This window comes from Stenella coeruleoalba (assembly GCF_951394435.1).
Source record: "Stenella coeruleoalba genome assembly, chromosome: 15".
Classification (NCBI taxonomy): domain Eukaryota; kingdom Metazoa; phylum Chordata; class Mammalia; order Artiodactyla; family Delphinidae; genus Stenella; species Stenella coeruleoalba.
In genome coordinates this window covers 74,755,214-74,778,244 of record NC_137161.1, presented here as the reverse complement: position 1 = coordinate 74,778,244, position 23,031 = coordinate 74,755,214, and the positions used below count along the sequence as shown (strand labels likewise).

Here is a 23,031-nt window from a genome sequence, read left to right as displayed (position 1 = left end):
GGGCTGCTATAGCAAAGTACCACAGACTGGGTGACTTAAACAACAAAATTTATTTTCTCACTTTTCTGGAGGCTGGAAGTCCAAGATCAAGGTGTTGGCAGGGTTGGTTTTTCCTGAGGCCTCTGTTCTTGCTTTGCCGTCGGCCACCATCTCCCTGTGTCCTTGTATGGTCCTTCCTCTGTGTGCGTGCTCCTGGGGGCTGTGCGTGTGTTCAAATCTCTTCTTCTTAAGGACACTGCTCAGATTGGATTAAGACCTCCCCTAAGGACCTCATTTTAACTTAATCATCTCTTTAAAGGCCCTATATCCAAATATGGTCACATTCTGAGTTACTGGGTATTAGGGCTTTAACAGATGAATTTGGGGGGGGTTACACAATTCAGCCCATGACACTCCTGTTCCCCCACCATCCATGCCTTTAGCTGACAGGAACTACGTCATGTCTCTGTACCCCTGGGGGCTCTTTCACTCCCATCCATCTAACCCCCCCATTTTCTGTACTTGTTCCTGGGTCACATGGCTGCATCGTTCCCAGGGACAACAGCCGTGACCTAGAGAGGGCAGCCTCGACATGTGCTGCAGGTATATGGCTTTAATTTGCCAGACATTGCTGTGTATAACTAGGAAGTGAGGGGTCTGCACAATGTCTGTAAATACAGCCTTGTGGGTTTTTCTAGAGCAAGGTCAGAGGTGACGATGTCTCCAAAGGTATCGTCTGTGGACCACTCACATCTGAGTCAGCTGGGCTGCTTCTGGACCCCTGAGGCTCTCCGAGGGCGCATCCTTGGAGTGTGCATATCTCGGAATCCTCTCTCTGTCAACCCTTCCCTGTCCATCCTTCGACACCTGCTGGTTTTCCCCCATTTTTACTGAGATGTAATTGACATACAGCACTGCCTAAGTTTAGGGGGTGCAGCATAATGATTGACTGACATATACTGTGAAGTGATTACCACAGTCGGTTTAGTTAATATCCTCATCTCATATAGATATAAAAAAATGAAAAATAATGTTTTTTTCCTTGTGATGAGACAGTGATTCTCAAGTACGCAAAGGTATCCCTTTACGTCTGTGGAATTAGACACATGTGACCCATGTTTCAGCTCTTCTGTTCCTAGGTTGTGACCTTGGGACAGGTTAGTCTCCCTAAGACTGTTCTTAATTTGCAGTGTGGAATTCATCTAGTTAATTAATGGGATTAATCTAGCAACCACCTAGGGTGGCCGTAAGGATTAAATTAGATCATATAGATCACGCACTTTGTACCACCTGCTGGTGGCGGGAGGGAGTGTTCAAGCCCTGATGGCCTTCTTTCACCATCAAGGTAGCGTTTCTACTGCTGAGCAAGGATTTCTTTCACATCCTGTGACCAAACCCTGTTAATGTTGCATCTAGGGTGTGACTCTGGGTCTGGACCTCCCAGAACACATTCTGTGAGAACCAGCATATGTGCAGATGGAAAAACCCATATCAAGTTGATAAACAAGACCCAGGGGACAGTGGGGGCACAGGAATGCTGGCCAAGGAAGGAGGGAGGGTCAGAAAGAAACCCCGAAGGACATCAGTCAGAGATGTCTCCTGAATCACTGGGACCAAGTTGACTTTTCTACTAAAATGACTAACATGCAAAACTTTCTGCAATCTCTGGACTAACTGAAGATCTGTCGGCCTCCCAGTGGGTTGGATGCACATTTGACACGTTTACGGACCTTCCTGTGTTTTGTCATTTGTAGAGGAGCTGAAGGCCCCTTTGGAGGAGTATGTCCACAAACGCTACCCCGGGCTGGTGAAGGTGGTGAGAAATCGAAAAAGAGAGGGCCTGATCCGAGCTCGCATCGAGGGTTGGAAGGTGGCCACCGGCCAGGTCACCGGCTTCTTTGATGCCCACGTGGAGTTCACCGCTGGCTGGTAGGTCTCAAACTGAAGGCTAGACGCGCTCGGGATTTGCAGCATGGTCAGCGGGGCTGGAGTCTGGGAGGTGGGCCACTCTGGCCGTTTCCTCCGGGGCGCTGGCGAGAATGGAGAATCTCTTGCTACTTTGCTCGTTTCCATTTCCGGGGAGGATGGTTGACTGTTGAAAACAAGAGATTCAGTTATAGTTTTACCTACTCAGGCAAAGCTTCCCAGAATTTATGGGATCGTGACTTCCCTGGCAGTCCAGTGGTTAAGACTCCGCTCTTCCAATGCAAGGGGTGAGGGCATGATCCCTGGTTGGGGAACTAGGATCCCGCATGTCGTGTGGCCAAAAAAAAAAAAAAAAAAAATTCTGGGATCATCTTTAACAGCATTTGGAGGAAGGGAAGGGTTTCTCTCTGCCGATGCGGCCCCTCATGTTTCTCCAGGTGAAAAGAATATGAGAGAAATCGATGGGCATACAGGGGGTAGATTTTGGATGTAAGAGAGTGAAGCGTCAAAAATGCCCAAATCGGGGCTTCCCTGGTGGCGCAGTGGTTGAGAGTCCGCCTGCCGATGCAGGGGACGCGGGTTCGTGCCCCGGTCCCGGAGGATCCCACATGCCGCGGAGTGGCTGGGCCCGTGAGCCATGGCCGCTGAGCCTGCGCGTCCGGAGCCTGTGCTCCGCAACGGAAGAGGCCACAACAGTGAGAGGCCCGCGTACCAAAGAAAAAAAAAATGCCCAAATCAGTCAATGATCATGTTAAAATTAGGTTAGAGCTTTACAGTTATATGATTATTTCTAACTAACCAATGATAAATCAAGTCAGAGGTTAAACCCCTATGCCAGGATTGCTTAATTAGTAAGAAGCAGTATTTAATTTCATTAATAATGTTTATTTACACTCAATGATACCATCTTGAATAAGTTCACGGTACCATATTTGAAGAGCCAATATCCCATCACTAATTACGCCTTAAAATGTCTATTCTTCATTTGAAACAAACTTTAGAATCCTTTTAATGGCCAGAGAAAAGGATGGTCATGCACATGACCACACAAAGGTTTGGAACGTGGGGTCACCGTTACTACTGGTCCTTTCACTTGCACACGGGCATCTGTTGCCATCTCAGACCCCAGTTTTCTTCCTTGCTTTTTCTGCCACCATCAGACCCTGATACACACAGCTGTAGCTGTGCAGCCCTGACCTCCTCTGAGCCTCACCACTGTTTATCTCTCATAATCATTCTCAAAGTGTGGTCCCCAGACCAGCAGTGTCAGCATCACCTGGGAACTTGTTAGAAATGCAGATTCTTGGGCTCCACCCAGACCTATGACATCAGAAGCTCTGGGGATGGGGCCCAGTAAGCTGCTTTAACCAGCCCCCCCACCAGGGGACTCCGCTGCTCACTCAGGTTTGGGAACCCTTGAGCTAGAAGCCTTCTGAACAGAAGCCCTTGAATGTTCCATTGGAGCCTCAGCCTTGCCCTGTCTCACCTTTTCCTCCATATCATTCCCTCCTCATTTCTTTCCTGTCAAAACTGGTGGTACCACCCATGTCCCCATCACTTGATTCTTCTCTCCCCATCGTGTTACTCATCCAAGCCACCTCCAGCTTTAGCTGGTTTTTCCTCTGTTTCTCACGTCTACCTTTTCCTCTCCGTTTTGACCTCCACGTTCCCGGCTCAGACATTCAATATCTTTCACTTAAATTAACTGACAAATATTTGCTGGGTGATGAGACCATGTCCCAAAGACCGCTCTAGGCTGTGATTTAGGTGACTGCCTGGTCGGGTTTGCCCAGTGCTGAGGGATTTCCCAAAATGCAAGACTTTCAGTAGTAAAATCAGAACGGTCTTGGGCGAAGAGGACAGTTGATCACTCAGCTGGGGTTCAGAATCTGGTGAGATTTGGTATCCGCCCTCCAGGAGCCTATAGTCTAATTTTGACTGATGTCTGTGATCCAGTCTTAGCCCTTCAGACTCATTTTCCAGACTTCCAACAGAGGGGTGTATGTCCTTATGGCAGAGAGACAGTGTGTCACAACTCTCACTAGGTCACACTGCAGTAACGATCTCCGTCCTGTCCACGTGGCAGATCCGCTGCGGGTTGTCTGTCTGTGGCTCTGCTCCATACGGCCTCTGCGTCCCAGGACCCAAGGAGCACCCCTGCCTAGGATGTACCACTTTTGTAGCTCAGGGAAAAGGATAACAGTTTCTGCTCAGATGTGACATGGTCACACCTTCTGTTGGCCAAAGTAGGTCACATGTCCAAGCTAAACGTTAATTGGGGTTGAGGGAGAGCGTGCCCCTCAGCAGGGAAACACCGCAGGCCTCGGGGTCATCAGCGGGTTGTCCCGAGGCAGGGGAGCAAACCGCTGGGAACGGTTGTACGCTCTGTCACAGACTGGGAGACGGAACTCCTCAGCTTCAGAAGCACGATTTGAACCAAGGTCTTCTGCCCGACACTCAGTAACTTCCCCCACACAGTGACGGCCAAGCTGAATGCTTCTACCTGCAGGGTACCAGACCAGCCTAGGGGAAGGGTGGCCCATCCAAGGAGGCTGTGGAGCTTAGGGGTTGGGCCTAAAGCCAGACCATCCGGGTTAGAAACCTGGTTCTACCTCCAGCTGGCTGTGTGGGCTGGGGCATAACCTCCGTGGGCCTCAGTTTCCTCATGTGTAAAATGGTGATCATAGTATTTGCCTCCTGTGATTGTTGCCAGATTTATATTGGTCAGCTCATACAGAATGTTGGGAATGGTGCCTGGCAAGTAGTAAGTGCTTGATAAACATCTGCTGTCATGAGCTTATAAGGAAGAAAAACGTGTGTTCAAAGATCAGCAAAGACAGCGTGTTATCAGGGTGACTTGAATATGATGGAGAAGATGCTCTAAGAGTTGAGAGGATGGAGAGAGTCTTCTACTGGGGGAAATAAAGGCAGGCTTCCTGGAAGAGGTGGCACTTGATTAGAGAAGCTTGTGTGGGTGGCTAGATTTCCTGCCTGGGCACAAGGGCATTCCTGGAGGAGAACAACAAGAGTGAGGACTTGGAGGGGGCGGAGCTCTGAAGCAGGTCTAGAAACCAGGGAAAGTCAGTCCCATTTGGTTATCCGTCTCTAAGGTGTGTGCAAAAGTATCGGAGGCAGTAAATGGCCCAGGGTATATTTTATTGCTCGTTTTAAATAGAAACACGAGATGTGCCAACAGGTAATTCAGTAGGTGCAAATGAAAAGAGATGGAATGGAGGCCGAGCGTTCTCATTATTCTTCGAAATAATGCAGAGGAATGGGATTTTCACTTGATTCCTTTCCAAAGCCTGCGCCCTGTTCTAAGCAGGGAGATTAATGCCCTGGTTTATGAGAGCCATCTTTTCGTTCTCGAATACGGGAAATGATCCCTTCCTACGTCTACGTCAGAGACGCACTCTGGCAGGGGTGCCTGACCATCTGCTTTCTCCTAGGCTGGCAGGGCTACACCTTAAACCCGGAGCCAGGTCCCTGCCTGTCGCCTGCTGTAGCCCTGAGCGGGCGGGCAAGCTGAGAGGCAGGATCCTGCCTGCCCTTGCATTCAGTTAGTTCCTGCCTGCCATCCCTAACCCATCCAATTAGATCCCTTTTAAGAAATCAATTAAATAATCAATTAAAACAACTGAAATAGGCACACGCACAAAGAAGCTAGTGAAAGGCTTATTGAAACCAGGCCATCAAGGGCAGAAGTGACCTATTTGGGGAAAAGGCAATTCAGCTCCAGCAGAAAACAAAAAACCAGAGGCATCGGCCAGTGCCTGAGGGGAAACCGAAAACACTGTACAAAACTGTAGGGAGATGCAAACCTTATCAGGAGGGCCTTGATAGGACGGCTCACACTTTTTTATTCTTCCTCGTATCTGTCTAAGCTTTGGCTTAGACACTGTTGGTATAAAAGACAGACCATACTTTCTGGGGCAGAAACCCTCGTGTTCTGAGTCCCTGCTTCAGGCCTCTCATGCCAACGCAGGCAGCACTGTGGGAACCCCACAGGGGTGAGGGCGTGAGCTGCACGTCACAGGGCTCCTTTAAAGCCACCTGATCCAGGGCTTCCCTGGTGGCGCAGTGGTTGAGAGTCCGCCTGTCGATGCAGGGGACACGGGTCCGTGCCCCGGTCCGGGAAGATCCCACATGCCGCGGAGCGGCTGGGCCCGTGAGCCGTGGCCGCTGAGCCTGCGCGTCCGGAGCCTGTGCTCCGCAACGGGACAGGCCACAGCGGTGAGAGGCCCGTGTACCACAAAAAAAAAAAAAAAAAAAAAAAAATCCCCCTGATCCAGTTGGAGCAGCCACTTGGGAGCCCAGTTTCCCTCTGAGTTCCAGCCTGCCCAGCCTTTAGCTACGACGCTTCTATTCATTGTCTGTGGTCTTGGGGTCTGGGCCGGTGGAGGTGTGGGTGAGCCACAGGTGAAAGATTTTATTTCTGCTTCTCTGTTTCAGGGCCGAGCCAGTTCTCTCGCGGATACAGGAGAACCGGAAGCGGGTGATCCTCCCGTCCATCGACAACATCAAACAGGACACCTTCGAGGTGCAGCGGTATGAGAACTCGGCCCACGGGTACAGCTGGGAGCTGTGGTGCATGTACATCAGCCCCCCGAAAGACTGGTGGGACGCCGGAGACCCTTCCCTTCCCATCAGGTCTGTGCCAAGCACGCGCTCCAGTGGCTTTTTTGTCCCCAGATCCCAGGGGAGAGAGGACCCCACCCACCCGGGGAGAGGGGGGAGGGAGGGAGGCTGGAAGGGACCACTTGAGGATGGAGCTGCAGTGTGGAAATAGCTGCTTTAGGAATTTGGGGTGTCTTTCCACTGAAGTTTTCTTGCTGAGAGAGGACGCTGCATTTTGCTTCTTTCGCTAAAAATTCTCCAGTGCAGCTTATCAAACAGCAGTCCTGAAGGATGGAAATTGATAGGACGGCTCACACTTTTTTTTTATTCTTCCTCGTATCTGTTGAACTGTGTTCAGGTGCTTTTAAGTGTTGACGTTTGAAAGGTATGAATTCCTGGGACTTTTTCATACTTGCATGCTTCACAGTCGCTGTGACGCGGGAGCACGTAGAGAAGGACAGTATTTCTATGGTAGCTGGGGTAGCCCAGGGCCTTCGGGCAGCTCTGTAGGATTTTTGCCCCAGGCCCCACCCAGCATCCCTGGAGGCGAGGAGATAGATCCCTCGTGTTGTACCAGTTGGGAAGTTCAAATACAAAGGATGGGGAATGAAGTAGGTGGATTTTGATTCGTATTCGTTTCCTGTGGCCTCTGTGACAAATGACCACCAATTCAGGGACTTAAAGCACAGACATTTACTCTCTTACTTTCTAAAGGTACTGCAGTGATCTGAAGTGAGCCTTAGAGAGCTGAACGCGGGGTGTCTACAGGGCTGGGTCCTTCTGGAGGCTGGAGGGGAGAATCCATTTCCTTGCCCGTTCCAGCTCCGGGAGGCTGTTCTCATTCCTCCGCTCACGGCTACATCCCCTCCCTTTCTCCCCCTGCTTCCTTCATCACGTGGCTGCCTTCTTTCCTCGACGTTCCTGCCTCCCTCCCATAAGGGCCTTTGTGATGGCATTTGGGGTCCACATGAATAACCCACGATAGTCTCCCTCTTCTCAAGATCCTTTACTTCATCATATCTGTGAAGTCCTTTTTTCCAGATAAGGTAACATTTGCCGTTTCCAGAGGTTAGGATGTGGGTTTTGGGGGGGTGGGGGGTGGATGGGGAATATTGTTCAGCCGACAACAAACGCTTTGACTTTCAGCGAAGATGATACCCGAGTTACAGTTCAATACTTTCTGTGAGTCCTACGTGAGGGTCAAAACTGGCTTAGTATCTTCGTGGTTCCACGTTAGAAGAGGTGGAAGGGGCCATCTTACTTTGCCCTCGTTTTAGGACAGTGTTTGTCGGTATAAAGGGGGAAGTTGTGGAACAGGAGTGAGGACTTTTTGCAAGTACCCATACAGTTCTTTCTCAGTTTATAAATTTTTAATCAACCAGAGGAGGATTTTGAGATGGACAGACCCCCCCCCCCCGCCCCGTTGCGTATTCTCTTATTTTCTGGAACAAATTGAAAGCTGACAGATTGCATTAGGGTAGAGCCACTCACGGGCAAATTTATGCAACAAAGAAGGTAATCTTGGGCTAATAACTTGCTCAGCTGGAGCTGTCTCGTGGCTCAGTTCCCAGCCCAGCCTAGATGTTCAGTGTCTTCGTGTACCGCTGCAGGGCTGTGCTCTCAGATTTCTGCAAATAATAATGTCGACTCATCACCAAGGTGTTATCTGAGAACCAAAGCGTAACCTGCAGAGATATTTAAAATGTAATGGTTGAGATGACACCCATGAGGATGGCTACTGTATAAAAACAAGCAAAATAACAGGTGTTGGCAAGAATGTGGAGAAATTGGAATCCTTGAGCATTGCTGGTGGGAATATAAAGTGGTACAGCTGCTATGGAAAACAGTATGACAGTTCCTAAAAAATTAAAAATAGAATTACCATATGGTCCAGCGATGCTGCCTATGGGTATATACCCCAAAGAGTCGAAAGCAGGGTCTCAGAGAAATGTTGGTTTGTACACCCGTATTCACAGCAGCATTATTCATGATAGCCAAAAGGTGGAGGTAACCCAAATGTCCATCAACAGATGAATGGAGAAACAAGATGTGACATGTACATACAATGAAATATTATTCAGCCTTAAGAAAAAGAAAGAAAATTTGACTCACGCTACGACATGGATGAGCCTCGGGGACATTACACTAAGTGAAATAAGGCAGTCACCAAAGACAGATACCACATGATTCCACTCACATGAAGTGGCTAGAATAGCCAAGTTCACAGAGACAGGGAGTAGAATGGTGGTTTCCAGGGGCTGGGGAGAAGGGAGGAATGGGGAATTATTATTTAATGGTGTAGAGGTTCAGTTGTGCAAGATGAAAAGACTTCTGGAGTTTGGTTGCACAGTCCTGCAGATGTACTTAACGCTACTGAAGTGTACATGTAAAAATGGCTAAGACAGTGCATTTTATGATATGTGTATTGTACCACGATTAACACAATAATGGGGTGTGCTTAAAGACCCCGTGGCCTTCAGATCTTGAAGCGATGGCTTGACGGTGAGTTTCGTATTTTTGTCCAAGCACTGCTTCATCCCTGACACACAGGGAGGCTGACCTCCAGCCATGACGGGTAAGGGAGTGAAAGTGTAACAGTGGTGTTAGGGACAGAGGAAAAGGAATGGATACAGTGCAGTGCTTTGGGACGCCCGGAACACAGAGCTATCCCCGAGTATGTGAGGCACTAGGCGAAAACTGAGCGTGTACTTTAGGTCACGTTAACAGAGGAGTAATACGCATTTTAAAAGGACTGAAGAAAATGGAGTCGTGATCATGAGTCAATAATATCTCTGATGTACACAACAGAATCAGATGATCCCTTTTTAATGTATCATAACTTACGCAATGCTTAATTTGTTAATAGTTGATGGAGATATTTAATGGTAGGAAGGACTTTTTATGGCCCTTCTGATGTTATTAAGCAGATACAATACCCTTTTTTTTAATTAACCATTTTATTTTATTTATTTTTTATAAATTTATTTATTTATTTTTGGCTGCGTTGGGTCTTCACTGCTGCACGTGGACTTTCTCTAGTTGTGGTGAGTGGGGCTACTCTTTGTTGCGGTGCATGGGCTTCTCATTGCGGTGGCTTCTCTTGTTGCGGAGCACGGGCTCTAGGCGCGTGGGCTTCAGTAGTTGTGGCACGTGGGCTCAGTAGTTGTGGCTCATGGGCTCTAGAGCACAGGCTCAGTAGTTGTGGCACACGGGCTTAGTTACTCTGCAGCACGTGGGATCTTCCCGGACCAGGGCTTGAACCCGTGTCCCCTGCATTGGCAGGCGGATTCTTAACCTCTGCGCCACCAGGGAAGTCCCAACAATGCTCTTTCTTAAATGTCAGGATGTGATGGTTCCCCCTCCTCCTTGTGATCTCAGTATTTTAAAAGTAATGATTGTTCTGGTAAAGGGTAGGATGAAGAGAACTCTTTCACCATCCAGATGACATTAGATTGGATGAATCTTTAACTACTGAGTCTTCCCAGTAGGCCATACGATATAGGAGATGTTGCCTTAAGGGAATGTATATCCTTTCTGTTTTACTTCTTTTTCTCTTTCTTCCTTTGTAACGCTTTTTTCTTCCTGTTTGGTAAACAGCTATTTCCCAAGGTTTTTCCTCTGCTCTTCTCTGTCTACACCAGAGGTTCAGGCATTGAGAGTAGACAGGTGCCGTTAAAGAGGGGAGAGCCAAGTGTGAGGGGTGGCAGTGGGGACTGAAGAACACATGCCCCGCCCAAGGGGCCAGCTGCTGCCAGCCCCCCGTGATGGTGACGGGAGCACAGAGGGCCGGCGTTGTCAAGTCCTCAGACTTTTAAGAAAAGACACAAATTCAGATCATTTTGTGAATCTCCTGACTTCTAAATACTGGCAATAAATCCCTCTTCTTCAAAACTATGAGGGCCAAACGTGTTTCTAGAGTGGATTTGACCAGCCGGACCCCCAGAATTTGGTCTGTGCTCTACACTTGCTCCATGAAGACCTCGGTCATTCCCAAGGACAGCCTTAGTCCGTGGTTCTCATGCTGGGAGCTGTGGCACCTGCGGTCTGTGGCATTATGGTGGGGCTGAGGGGTTTGGGGAAAGTGTCACTCAAAGCCGTGGAAGAAACATGGCTGGACTTCCTGGAGCTTGAGTTAAGCCATCAGAGATCCCCTGCTGCCTCTGTTGTGTGTCACAGTCCTCTGCTGCCCAGACTCTTAAGTCAAAGACTCTGGGAAGTGCTGACCCCGCTCTCACCTCTGTGCAGAGAAGGCTCTCAAATCTATGTCTTAAGCCCCGATTTTTCTCCAAAGTGACATCATCTCTAATGTCGCGTCAACAACCTATCATTAGACCAGTGGAGTTTAAACTTTTCTGAGTCGAGGACCTCTTCGATAATCTAATGAAAGCCATAATCACCTCACTGCTGAGCATGTATGAGTGAACAGAACTTCACATGTAATTTCATGCATTTGTGAGATGCCTGGAAGCCACCTGCTTATTATCCACAGGGCTTATATTAGGAACCACTGCAAGGGAATTCCCTGGCAGTCCAGTGGTTAGGACCCCGCACTCTCACTGCTGAGGGCCCAGTGTGAATCCTTGGTCGGGGAACTGAGATCCCATGAGCCGTGTGGCCAAACCACTGCTAGACATTCGACCTGGTTCTCCCGTGGAAGAGCCTTTCCTTACCGTTCTGTATCAGCTACTAGTCTGTATGCTTTATGAAGCCAGGCCTGTGGTTTTTTCTACTGTAACCCCAGTGACTAATGAGTACTTAGCACTTAGTAGGGATGCGGAAAACATTTAGTGAACAAACGAATGGATGAGTGACATCCGAGGCTCAGAAGAGAAGTCAGGGTTCGTGCACGATTCGGAAGAGGATGAGATTGCCTCCCCCGTTATGCATTCCTATGCCTCCCTCCCCACAGCCCCTGACAGCTCCCAGTCTTTCTGTCTCTATGGAATTGCGTATTCTGGACAATTCCTGTAAGTGGAATCATACAATATGTGGCTTTGGGGGTCATCCATGTTGTGGCAGGTGTCAGTACTTCATTCCTTTTTCTAGTGAGTTTTTACAGTGAGCACCTTAACGTGGTCACAGATCAGCATCCTTTCTGGCTTCCGTATCTGGTTTCCAAGACTCACACACCTTTGTCCTGCGTGGGAGGGGAGAGGTGACTTCTCACACACAGGGCCCCCATCTGCTCCACTGACCACTTTTCACTTGCTTAGCATGAGTCAGGCACCAGTGAGTATGTTTCTCCACTGCCGGGAGTGCTGACCACCAGGCTTGGGGTGAGATGGTAGGATGCCCACCCTCTCCCCTTGGGAGGACCTCACTCCAGGGAGTCTCTCCCTGACACACTCGTCTCCCAAACTCCACTTACTCATCCTCATCAGGCAGCTAGCTGCCTTTTGGTTATCTGCTTTGAACTTTTTGCATGATCTCTTTGAGGATAGCATCTATTGCCTGAACATCCTCAGCTCAGATGTGGACGTGAAAGGTCTCATTTTAACACAGTACATACAGCTGAGGGCATGAAGCAAGGAGAGAGGGAGGGTCTGAAGGCACAGAAAGGAGGGAGAGTGCTGACTGGGAAAGAAGGACCCTGAAGAGGCAGTAGGGGATGGGGTCAAGAACGTGAATTGTAGTCTGGTCTTGAAGAGCAGGAAGAGAGAGCTTATGCTGTGTGACCCACCTTATGAATTCAGAGACGAAATCACTGCTGAGAGAGAGAGAGAAATTTTGGATCGGGGGCTACAGAAAAAATGATAAATAAAGGTCTGGCATAATTGCCAAGAGGGATGGGAATGGGTGAGCTGACCTAGAACCCAAAAATGAATCGCTGGCTGTCTTGGGGGCCCAGAAATAAAAAATCAATAGATTGTCCATGAAGATTTCTTGACAAAAAACTACTATGAACTCCGTCGTGCTTCGATACCAACTTAAATTGTATTATTCATAGTATTATGTCCATATATGTGAAAAATAGTAGCAAAGGTAAGAAAGAGGGATATACTATCTTTAGCCTGAAGGCACCATGACGTCATGGGAACCTGCCTTAGCTCAGCAGCCTTCAGAGCTCTGTAGCTCACAAGTTGGGAACCGCTGATCTTCACAGTTCTTTCCAGCTGTAATATCCCGTGACTTTTACCAGGGGAGGGAAGGGTCTATGGAGTCGTCAGAGATGGGAAGGTTTACGGCATGTTGCTTTCAGGGCACTGGCTGAAGCTGAGTCAGGCGTCTTCTGTGACGTGCCAGCGGTGCCTGCCTGCTCTGTGTTAGGTGACCCTGTAATTAGCGACATTACTCATTAATAACTAATTCAAGCTGATGATTAACAATTAGCAATCCTTAATCCAACATATAATTTGATAATAAATTATAAGGTACAGGAGCCATTAGAGCCTGTTAGACTCTGGGAGTTGAAAGGGCTGTCCTGGATATGTATAGTTGCTGGAATCTCACATTCTGTGCACAAATGTATATAAAAGAAGAAGGTTATTTTTTTTCCTCTCTAGAGGAAGATGACTGGCTTGCTGAGAGGAAATCTTTAAGTGAAGAATCAGATTGTCTTAGACTTGGAAATAGAGCTATCGTCCCTATGCATCAGCAAATATATTTTAGGAACCAACTGTGTGCTCAGCCTCGTGGTGGAAACTTCTGGGGGGACAGTATTGGTAAATTACATGATCTTCTTGGGGGAGTTACTGGACTAGCTGGAGACACAGGACTCAACTGTGCATAATCACACTTTAGCGCAGGTAAGTGTGGATTTGCAGGAGGGGGGAAGCTTTGTGAGTGGAGTGGATGGGAAAGCTTATCAAAATCATAACTAACACTGGAATTTTCTACGTGCCCGGCACTTTTCTCTTGCTTTACGCAGTACAAATCCATGTATACCTCATACTAGCCCTATGAGATAAGTATTGCGGTCATCCCCATTTCACAGGCGTGGCTACTGAGGCGCAGGGGCAGCGCTTTACCCAAGGTCACACTCCCAGTAAGAGCTGAAGCTGGGATTCGGAGCTAGTGGGTCCAGAGTCTGTGCCCTTCCCCACTGTGCTGTCCCTCCTGAAAAAGCGGTGACCTGTGGGCGTTGCAAGCGGCAGGGGATTTTCACTGGCAGAGTATGTGGGGGATGACACAATTAGAGGCACAGTAGTGAACATGAGTGTGTTTGGCGTTGCCAAGACCACCCTCAGGTTTGATGATCCACTAGAAGGACTCATACAACTCAGAAGAGCTGTTATGCTCGTGTTGATCGTTTATCACAGTGAAAGGATACAGATTAGAACCAGCAAAGAAAAAAGAGGCATGGGACTGAGTCCAGGAGAAGCCGAGCGTGAGCTTCCGGTTGCCCGCTCCCTGTGGAGTTGCACGGACAGAGCTTCAGTCTCCCAGAAATGATTTATAACAACGTGATGAAGCGTTGCCAGCCAGGGAAGCTCGCCGGAGCCTTAGCGTTCCTGGTTTTTACTGGGGGTCAGTCCCGTAGGCGTGGAGCAAACATGTGACCAACCTTGGCTCCTTGGTCTCCAGCTCCTCCCCACCTCCCCCTGCAGAGGTTAAGCCAATACAGCACGGCCCAGGGCCTCCTGGACACTCTTACTGGGCAGGATATTCCAAGGGTTTAGTGGTTATCTTCCAGGAGCCTGGCAAGGGTGAGTTCTTTCTTTGGGATGTGCAGGGTTTGGGCAACTCAAGTCCATTGAGTTACCCGTCTACTGACAGCACAATGAGGATGGGGTGTTTAGCATCTGGTGAGGAGATGAAGGTAGAGAATGTGCATTAAAAAGTGGAGGGGAAAAAGAATAGAGGAAAGATGGAAGACTAAGTAGATTGAAACAGGAGGTCCACTTTGTGGAGAGCTCTAGAAGCCAGAAGAAGGAACCCGGACTCAATCCACTGTTGCAATGAGCTGGAATGAAAATGAATAAAAAGCTAATTGGGAGAGATAAAAAAGTCGAATAGTGGTTGCCTAGGGCTAAGGGAGGAGTGGGAGAGAGGAATGATTGTTAATGAGTACAGGGTTTTGGGGGGGCATGATGAAAATGTTCTAAAATTGATTTGGGTGATGATTGCACAACTCTGTGAACATACTAGAATCTATTGAATTGTAGACTTTAAGTGGATGAATTGTATGGAATGTGAATTCTACCTTAGGAGCTGGTGGCCATCAGTAGATGGCAGGTGGCCAATCTTGCAACAAGATGAAGACACTCGGGTATTAATCCTTGGCTCAGAGCCTTGTGTGGACCTCCCTCTTCGGGGAAGTGGCAGGACAGCACAGAGAACACACCAGGAGATCAAACTGGGGTCCAATCCCAGAGCAGCAGAATTTGTCATGGTAGAATAGCAAGCAGGGATCGGAAACCGAGGAGCATCCTGGGCAGAAGTTGAATGTCTCACAGAGACAGACCCACCGATTCTGTTGACCAACCTGGGCTGTGTATATGATGCTGGCCAAGTGCAGCACATTGTGGGTAGAGGACAGGGTTAGAGACCACAGTGGTTAGGACTTCCCTTTGGGTCTAGGAAAGGAGAGTCAGAAAAGGAATCTAGCTCAGGGGCCAAGGGAAGCCTTTCACAATTCAGGAAGAGAAAAATCATAAGAGAAAAGCTAGCCATCCTCCACCATCTTTTCCTGCCCTTAGAGTCTACCAGTAACAGGAATGACCTGTTCCATTTTGCCACCAACAGGGTCTGTGTCATTAGGTGGGTCACTCACCATCTGTGTAAATGAGCTTTTAATTTTCTTATCCATAAAACCTACCCAGCATTTAAAGGTATATTGTTCCAGTAGTGGAAAATTTCCATAACAAAGCTTTTGGTCCTTCAGTTGAAAAGCTCTAATTGTAAACTCTCTGAGTTTATGGCGTGAGGTGTTGTAGATAATTAAATGTTTCGGTTAATAGAGTTCTACGGAAGCAAGTCACGGGGGAAATTTACAGTTAAAAACCTCTACAAAACTCTCCATGCTTCCTTCTGGGAACAATCCTGGAGGAGCCCGGTTGATGGAAGGTGTTGGTTCCGTCAGTACTGGTCAACCGTGGGGTTTCATGCTCCTCCAGGAGAAGCATCGTTATAAAATGGGATCAGGAATAGGGGGTGGCTTTGCGGTACTCCGTCTGTTCCCTCCTTGGCTTGATGAACATTGATTGATTCCTATTGTGTATAAACCTCTGTTCTAAGCAGAATGGGGGATGCTCTCCTTCTGCCACAGTCCTTGTCAAATTTATCCACGTCGACATATTTTTGAGACCCCAGTGAGAACTCAGTGGATGACAATGACTGCTGAAGAAGCAACGAGTAGGGGTTGCCCTTCTGTAAGACTGTCTAATGGAAGACATATCCATTTCTTTAAAACATTGGTCATGTAGTCAGACGATTAGCTGGCAAGAACGCCTCAGCGAGAACACAGTTGATTGAGACGTTGAAGGAGCATCGACCTCAACTTTGTCACTTCCTGGTGACAGCAGGTACAGTCCACATGGAAACAGCAGGTACAGTCCACATGGAAACACAGGACGTCACTGCCCAGTTGTCTGCTCTGCATAGCCCTCCATAGCTGACTGCTGCCTTCTCTTGGTGCTCAAAGAATACCTGACCCCAACAGCTGGGAGCACGTTGTTCTCAAATGACTTGAAGTGTCCACAGCATGATGGGGTGGAGAGAACATGCCCAGGTCCCAAGACTTGTTTTCTAGGCTAGACTTGGCACCTGGCTTTGAGCCTCAGCTTACTTCTCTGTATAAAAACTAGATGTGCTACAGACCCATTCTATGAAAACTTGGTCAAGCTACTTAATTCTCTGGGCCTCAGATTTCTTCATCTGTAAGTAGGGATGATAATCTATTTTACAGGGTGGTTGTGATGCTTAAATGAGATAATGCGTGTAAGATGCCTGAAAATGCTAGCTATTATTATTGGTGCTATTGTTATTATTGTTCCTCTGTAGCCTACAAGAGCAAACCTTGCGCCTCACTGTGGGAATCCTATAACCCTTTTCTTATTATCTGGGCATTCATACAGCTGGATGATCATGACAAATAACCTAATCATTGTATTATCCTTGAGTTAGTATCCTACATAAGGAGCAGAACCCTGGGTGCTAGCAGGGAGAGGCATTTTTTAAATTAATTTTTATTGTAGTCTAGTTGATTTACAATGTTGTGTTAGTTTCTGCTGTCCAGCAAAGTGAATCAGTTATACATATCCACATATCCACTCTTTTTTAGATTCTTTTCCCTTGTAGGTCATTACAGGGTATTGAGTAGAGTTCCGTGTGCTATACAGCAGGTTCTTATTAGTTATCTATTTTATATGTAGTAGTGTGTATATGTCAATCCCAGTCTCCCGATTTATCACCCCCTTCCCCCCTTGGTAACCATAAGTTCGTTTTCTACATCTGTGACTCTATTTCTGTTTTGTAAATAAGTTCATTTCTACCATTCTTTCTGGATTCCACATATAAGTGATATCATGTATTTGTCTTTGTCTGGCTGAACTTCAGTCAGTATGATAATCTCTAGGTCCATCCATGTCACTGCAAATGGCATTATTTTGTTCTTTTTGACTAATATTCCATTGTATATATGTACCTCATCTTCTTTATCCATTCATCTGTCGATGGACATTTAGGTTGTTTCCATGTCCTGGCTATTGTAAGTAGTGCTGCAATGAACACTGGGGTGCATATATCTTTTTGAATTATGGTTTTCTCTGGATATATGCCTGGGTGTGGGATTGCTGGATCATATGGTAGCCTTATTGTTAGTTTTTTAAGGAACCTCCATACTGTTCTCCATAGTGGCTGCACCAATTTACACTCCCACCAACAGTGTAGGAGGGTTCTCTTTTAAGGAGAGGCTTTTTTTTTTTTTTGCGGAGCACAGGCTCCGGACGCGCAGGCTCAGCGGCCATGGCTCACGGGCCCAGCCGCTCCACGGCATGTGGAATACCCCCGGATCGGGACACGAACCTGCGTCCCCTGCATCCGCAGGCGGACTCCCAACCACTGCGCCACCAGGGAAGCCCCAAGGAGAGACATTTTTAATGCCCGGGGATTTGCACACGAAAATAAGGGGCCCACGTTTCCCAAGTCAATCCCTTGAGGGAGGCAGTTCATTATAAAATGAAATACGTTTATTCAATGGTGAACACACTGCTTTTGGGTGAAATTAATGGTATTTTTTGACATCACCTCTGTACCTTCAACACCAGCCTGGGTACATCAATTTTTCTTTTTTCATGACACATTGATAGCGCTGCTAGATACCTTTCCTTTGGAAGCAGAATTCCCAGGCAGCGCCCTGGAGCGAGAGCAAAGCTTGCAGGGTAACCGTTCTCGGCCTTGACGAGCATCATCCTGCCTCTGTCAACCGACATGTGTCGTGACAGCTCACAGCAGCCAAGTAGGTGAATCTGAATAATTTGGAAAGGTTTTCCTCCTCGCCCACAGAGAGGTTCAGTGTGGTGGGCTGAAGAGCAGGTAAGTTTCACTTTAAATTTAAGGATTTTTAAAAATGGAAGACGCTTTAGCTCTGAGTTAAATGTCCGGCTCCTGAGTTATTCCTGGACATAAATAGGGGAGCAGCAGTACCATGAATTGTAGCAAGTTGATCCGGTGGAGGAAGAACAATAAGGTTCAGATCCCTCTTTGGATGGAGCTGAATGGGTATGACTGCGGAGAGGGGTAGGCTCCAGCCGTTAATTTTGATAGCTTTAATCCTTCCTTTCTAGATGATACGAGAATGTGCTGTCAGCTGGGCCCTTTAATATTCCTTTTTTCTCCTGCCCTGTCTTCCCATTCCTTTTTTTCTATTCCACCCTCATAGCCCAAAAAGTAACTAGAGGAGGGTGCAAAATTAATTATTCATTAGTCGTTTTTTAGCGGATCCTTTGGACGCAATGGCTAAGCTGCAGACTATAACTTGTTCTCAAACCCAAACAGCCTTTTCCATTTACGCAAGTAGCACTTGGAAGACTTTCCATCCTCCAAGACTGGTTACTTCTTATCAGGCCTCACCAGTTGGCACAGTGTTTGTTATGTTCAAGGCTCCATTCTCCTCTCTTTTATGGAAATTCAGGAACACATAACTCTTTCACTTCTCTTAGATTGGAGAGAAAGCAAATAGAATTTTCTTTCCGAGCTCGGGAAATTCATCATAAGCACTGATTCCAGAGCCTGTAGTGACCTCTGCCAAATAATGAACTGTCAGCTGCCCCGCCGACACAAGTGACCATTTGCTGTTGCTTTCCTGGCCACTGAGACATTCTTCTGCCTGGGACCCAGCACTGTTTCTAAGGCTGCAGGAGTTTTTACCCAGACTTTCCCAAAGTAGGGAAATTTGGGCTGACATTTTGCAGTCTCTCTGGAGTTTAAGGTCACAGTCTTCACTCTTTTTGCTGCCAATGTGGCTCTAAAAATAGCTTCTGCAACCAAGCACACAAGAAGCAATGAGTTTCATTTTCTGAACTCCAGGCTCCTGTGTCTTAAACTGCCCTGGTAGCACATCCTCATAGCAACAGAGAGGCTTGTTTTACTGGTTTAAACAATGTAACTACCTGTTCTGAATGATGGAGCAGTGGCCCCTTCAAAACATTTTGAGAACCGGGCAGTGTGGAAAGCCTGGGAAAATTCACCCACCGAGGAGGCCCTTTACAGACTTGGTAGGATGCCCAAGTCAGTGTTTTGGAGTCTGACTTCCATGCATGAAGTTCAGTGGACCCCAGGCTCCTAAGAAGTTTAACTTAAAGGAAGGAGGAGAAAAATGTTCCCTTGAGTGTCTTTGATTAACACTGAATTTCCGAGTGTGGCGTGCTTGGTAGCTGCGGGCGGTTTCCAAGACAGAACCAGCTGTGGGGTGAGCAGTTCCCATGCTCCAGCCATACCTGAAGTTTCAGGTGGAGGGAAGGGCTCTGAGAATGACTCCTGGCAAGTGGCAGCTTTTTACTTCAGAGGTCGATCCCATCTCCAATCCAAATTCAATTTATCGTAAGCCAGTAGCGTGGTATCTATTTATTTATTAATGCGTTCATTCATCATTCATGTATTCATTTATTTCGCCATCCCTCAGTAAAGGTTTGTAGCAAGTTGCTTTCATCTGTACTGAAAAACGAACTGACGGTAACTCTTAATCCAGACATTGCTCTTAATTCTGTATATACCACCCCATTCCCCTGATGTATGTGATGATGAAGTAAATGGAAGCAAAAAGGCAATGAGGCCAAAGAAAGGTTGTGAGCATGAACTTTTTCACCTGGCCTCTGGTACCCTCGTCTCAATTAAATGCTCTGATGTGGAGATGAATGATAAAACATCACATCTGCCATTAGGTTGTTAGCAAATTTCTTCAGTTTCTTTTTTTTAATTAATTAATTAATTTTATTTATTTATTTTTGGCTGTGTTGGGTCTTTGTTGCTGCACGCAGGCTTTCTCTAGTTTCTAGGCGCGCAGGCTTCAGTAGTTGTGGCACGTGGGCTAAGTAGTTGTGGCTCGCGGGCTCTAGAGCACAGGCTCAGTAGTTGTGGCGCATGGGCTTGGTTGCTGTGGCATGTGGGATCTTCCCGGATCAGGGCTTGAACCCGTGTCCCCTGCATTGGCAGGCGGATTCTTAACCATTGTGCCACCAGAGAAGCCCCAATTTTTCTAGTTTTAAATTGAATGTCTTGGACAGGAAAGAGCAGAATATTCAATCATTCATTCACTCACTGGCCAATATGGATTGAGCCCGTACTATACGCCAGACTCAGCCAATTCCGAAATCTAGGGACTGCTGCTGGGTTTGGGTTACCGACAATAGGTCCTTTCTTCGGAAATGCGCAGCCTCTTCAGGAAAGAATACTCGTCTCAGGTGGTTTCTGGGTGTGTGCGGACAAGTAGGCTTATTCCCCCTAAATGGCTGAGCAGAAGCCTCAGGGTCTTTGTGTGTCTCCTCTTCCCTTGGGCAGCGTCCTTGGCCCTCCTGGCTGCTCCTGGCTCTACTGCTGTCACTGGCCAATGTCTGCAGCTGGCCTAACTTGTGATCTGACTTCTTGGCTTGATGAGGGCCCGTCTGCCTTGGGTCCCTGTAGCCCATGCTTGCTGCAGACACCTGAGCTTAGGTGATGTTTCCCCCCACCCATCCCAGCAGGCTCATCTCACTGGGAGGGGGACCCTCAGCTGCTCCTCTGGCTTTCAACTCGGCCTCCCCCTTCTCTCCATGGGGACTGAGCCTCCCGCCACACGACCCCACTGTGCCATCATGGTCACTTAGATGAGATGGGCCCCATATGGATATGAGGCCCACCTGTGAGGCAGGCTTCTTCCACAGTCCCCATGGAAAATGGGAGCAAAAGTCCCTCCCTCCACCCTCTGTGCCAACTTCACTATCAAACACATCTCTCCATGTCTCTGGACCAAACCTGGGCACATGTCCCCTCTCCCCACCTTCCTGTCCCTTGTCCCCTCCCTATGAGATCTTAGGTGGGAAAACCATGGACTTTTGTTTAAAAAGCTTCTTAATTCTTCCCTGCACCAGCCCCAGTACTTGGCTTTCTCTCCAGTTATAGAGCCCATGGTCTGCTTCCTCTGAGCTTTACATCACCTCCTGAAGGCTTTACCTCTTGCAGAGCAAAGAAAAGGGGATTTCTGAAGGAGAGCTGCTCCCCAGGCCCTGCATCACCCGGGGTTTGGAGGACGAGTGGGGACAGCAGTGAGGACCCGTGTCTTTGGTCAGCCCTGCCCTTCATCGCCTAGCTTGTTCTCTCCCCGGCTCCTCCGAGACCCCTGCCCTACCTTCTTGTTCACACACCCAGCCCCACTCTAGGTCCTGGGCCAGGATGTCTGACGTGGGGGTCAAGGCTCAAAACCAGCAGCTGCGCTGTGAGCTGAGAAGCTGGGTTCACATCTTGAACCGTGAACCTCCGGGCATCCTTGCCAGAATCCCCTTCATCCCATTTGCCAGCGCCGCTCCCACGGGCCCTTGTTCTGCTCATGAGGCTCTGGATTGACGTCCCCATGTTGACATGCTCCAGTCCACGAGTATGCCCTGTTCATAGACTCCTGGCTTCCGGAGAGCCGGGGCCTTTCTGACTCTGGCCAGTCTGTCTCTCGGGATACCAGCCATCCACTGAGAGTCCTAGGCGTCTAGAAATGTTTGCAGTGCCTGCCTGCCCTGGAATCACACCTCTGAATCCTGCTTCTTTGTTTGCCTGCTGCGCCCCTGCCCCCAGCCCCAAGATCGCTCTTTGGATTCCTGGTGTCCCGATGGATCACTGAGCTCTGGTTGTAAATTGCTGGGACCCTCAAATGCGGTGATTGTGTTTGAAAGACTGAACTGGGACTTCCCTGGTGGAAGTCCAAGCTTCCACTGCAGGGGGCGCGGGTTTGATCCCTGGTCGGGGAACTAAGATCCCGCATGTCGTGCTTGGCGTGACCAAAAAAGCAAATAAAAAAATAGAAATAAAAATGAAGGGCTGCACTTTTTCAGGCCACCTCTGTGCCTCTGTGGCTGGTATAAAACCTTCCTTGACTCCAAATGGCCACCTTGACCTTCCTAACCCCAGTCTTGATGTATCCCCTTGTATATACTCTCATGCCTCTAAGTTGTGAAGGAGGGTGGTCTCATTGATTGTAAATTTTTATGTGACCAGGACTTCCATACTCTCCTCTCCCAAACCCTATAGTAGTTTCTTAAAAGTAACTGTGCCCAGAAAAAAAAAAAAAAAAAGAAAACTTAAATCTTGTTATCTCTGGAAAACTGGAATATTGGCATGAAGAAACTTGAAATTGCAGAGACTTCAAATCCCGAAGAATATGAGGAAGGAAGAGCTGAGGCTGACAGCCATGAAATTAGAGCTCTATAATTTGCCTATAGGCTTTCAGGAATGGAAGAAATAAGAATAATTTTCTGCCCTGCTTCTAATCCAGATGTTGTCTTCCAGCCCAGCAGAGAAGAACAAGGGGCAGGGACGAGGACACTGGAGAATTTAAAAATCACATTGTAACAATACTTTTTAAATTATTCATGGTAAAATTTATTATGTATGCATTGTAAGTTTAATATTCATTGGAAAAATTTAAAAATAAAAAAAGGATTAGATAATTGCTCATAATCACACCACCTAGTGGTAACCGCTATTAATATTTCATTAGTTTCTTACATGTTTTAAATTATTTTGTAGTTTTATAAAAATTATATATGGATGTGTTTAAAAAGTCAAACATATATTCTGCAAGGCTTTATTCACTCTCTAGAGGCACCACTCTCCACTCTTGTAAATGATCCTTTTGTTTACCTCTCTATCGCCACATGCTTACAGTTCTACTTCTTGTTTTTTGAGATGTAGGTGTGTTTCTTAACTTCCTACTACGAAAGATGATGTAATAACTCTTTATCATTCACCCACACCCACAACCATATTTACACATCCTTCTCATTCCTTCCCCCATCCTCCGTTATAATTATATTGTAATTTTGTTTAGATCATTTTTTAATGTTTATGTTATTATAACTACTTACAGCTGATTCACACAAGGTT

General features: G+C 47.5%; 1 protein-coding gene across 2 annotated transcripts in view; it reads left to right on the top strand.

Moving 5' to 3' along the window:
* GALNT17 (polypeptide N-acetylgalactosaminyltransferase 17) overlaps positions 1–23,031 on the top strand; it is a 450,322-nt gene that overhangs the window by 252,163 nt on the left and 175,128 nt on the right. For both annotated transcript variants that reach the window (XM_079944095.1, XM_079944096.1), the window contains exons 4-5: positions 1,734–1,908; positions 6,358–6,555. In XM_079944095.1, coding sequence (XP_079800221.1) covers positions 1,734–1,908; positions 6,358–6,555 — 373 coding nt within the window. The remainder of the gene's footprint in view (positions 1–1,733; positions 1,909–6,357; positions 6,556–23,031) is intronic.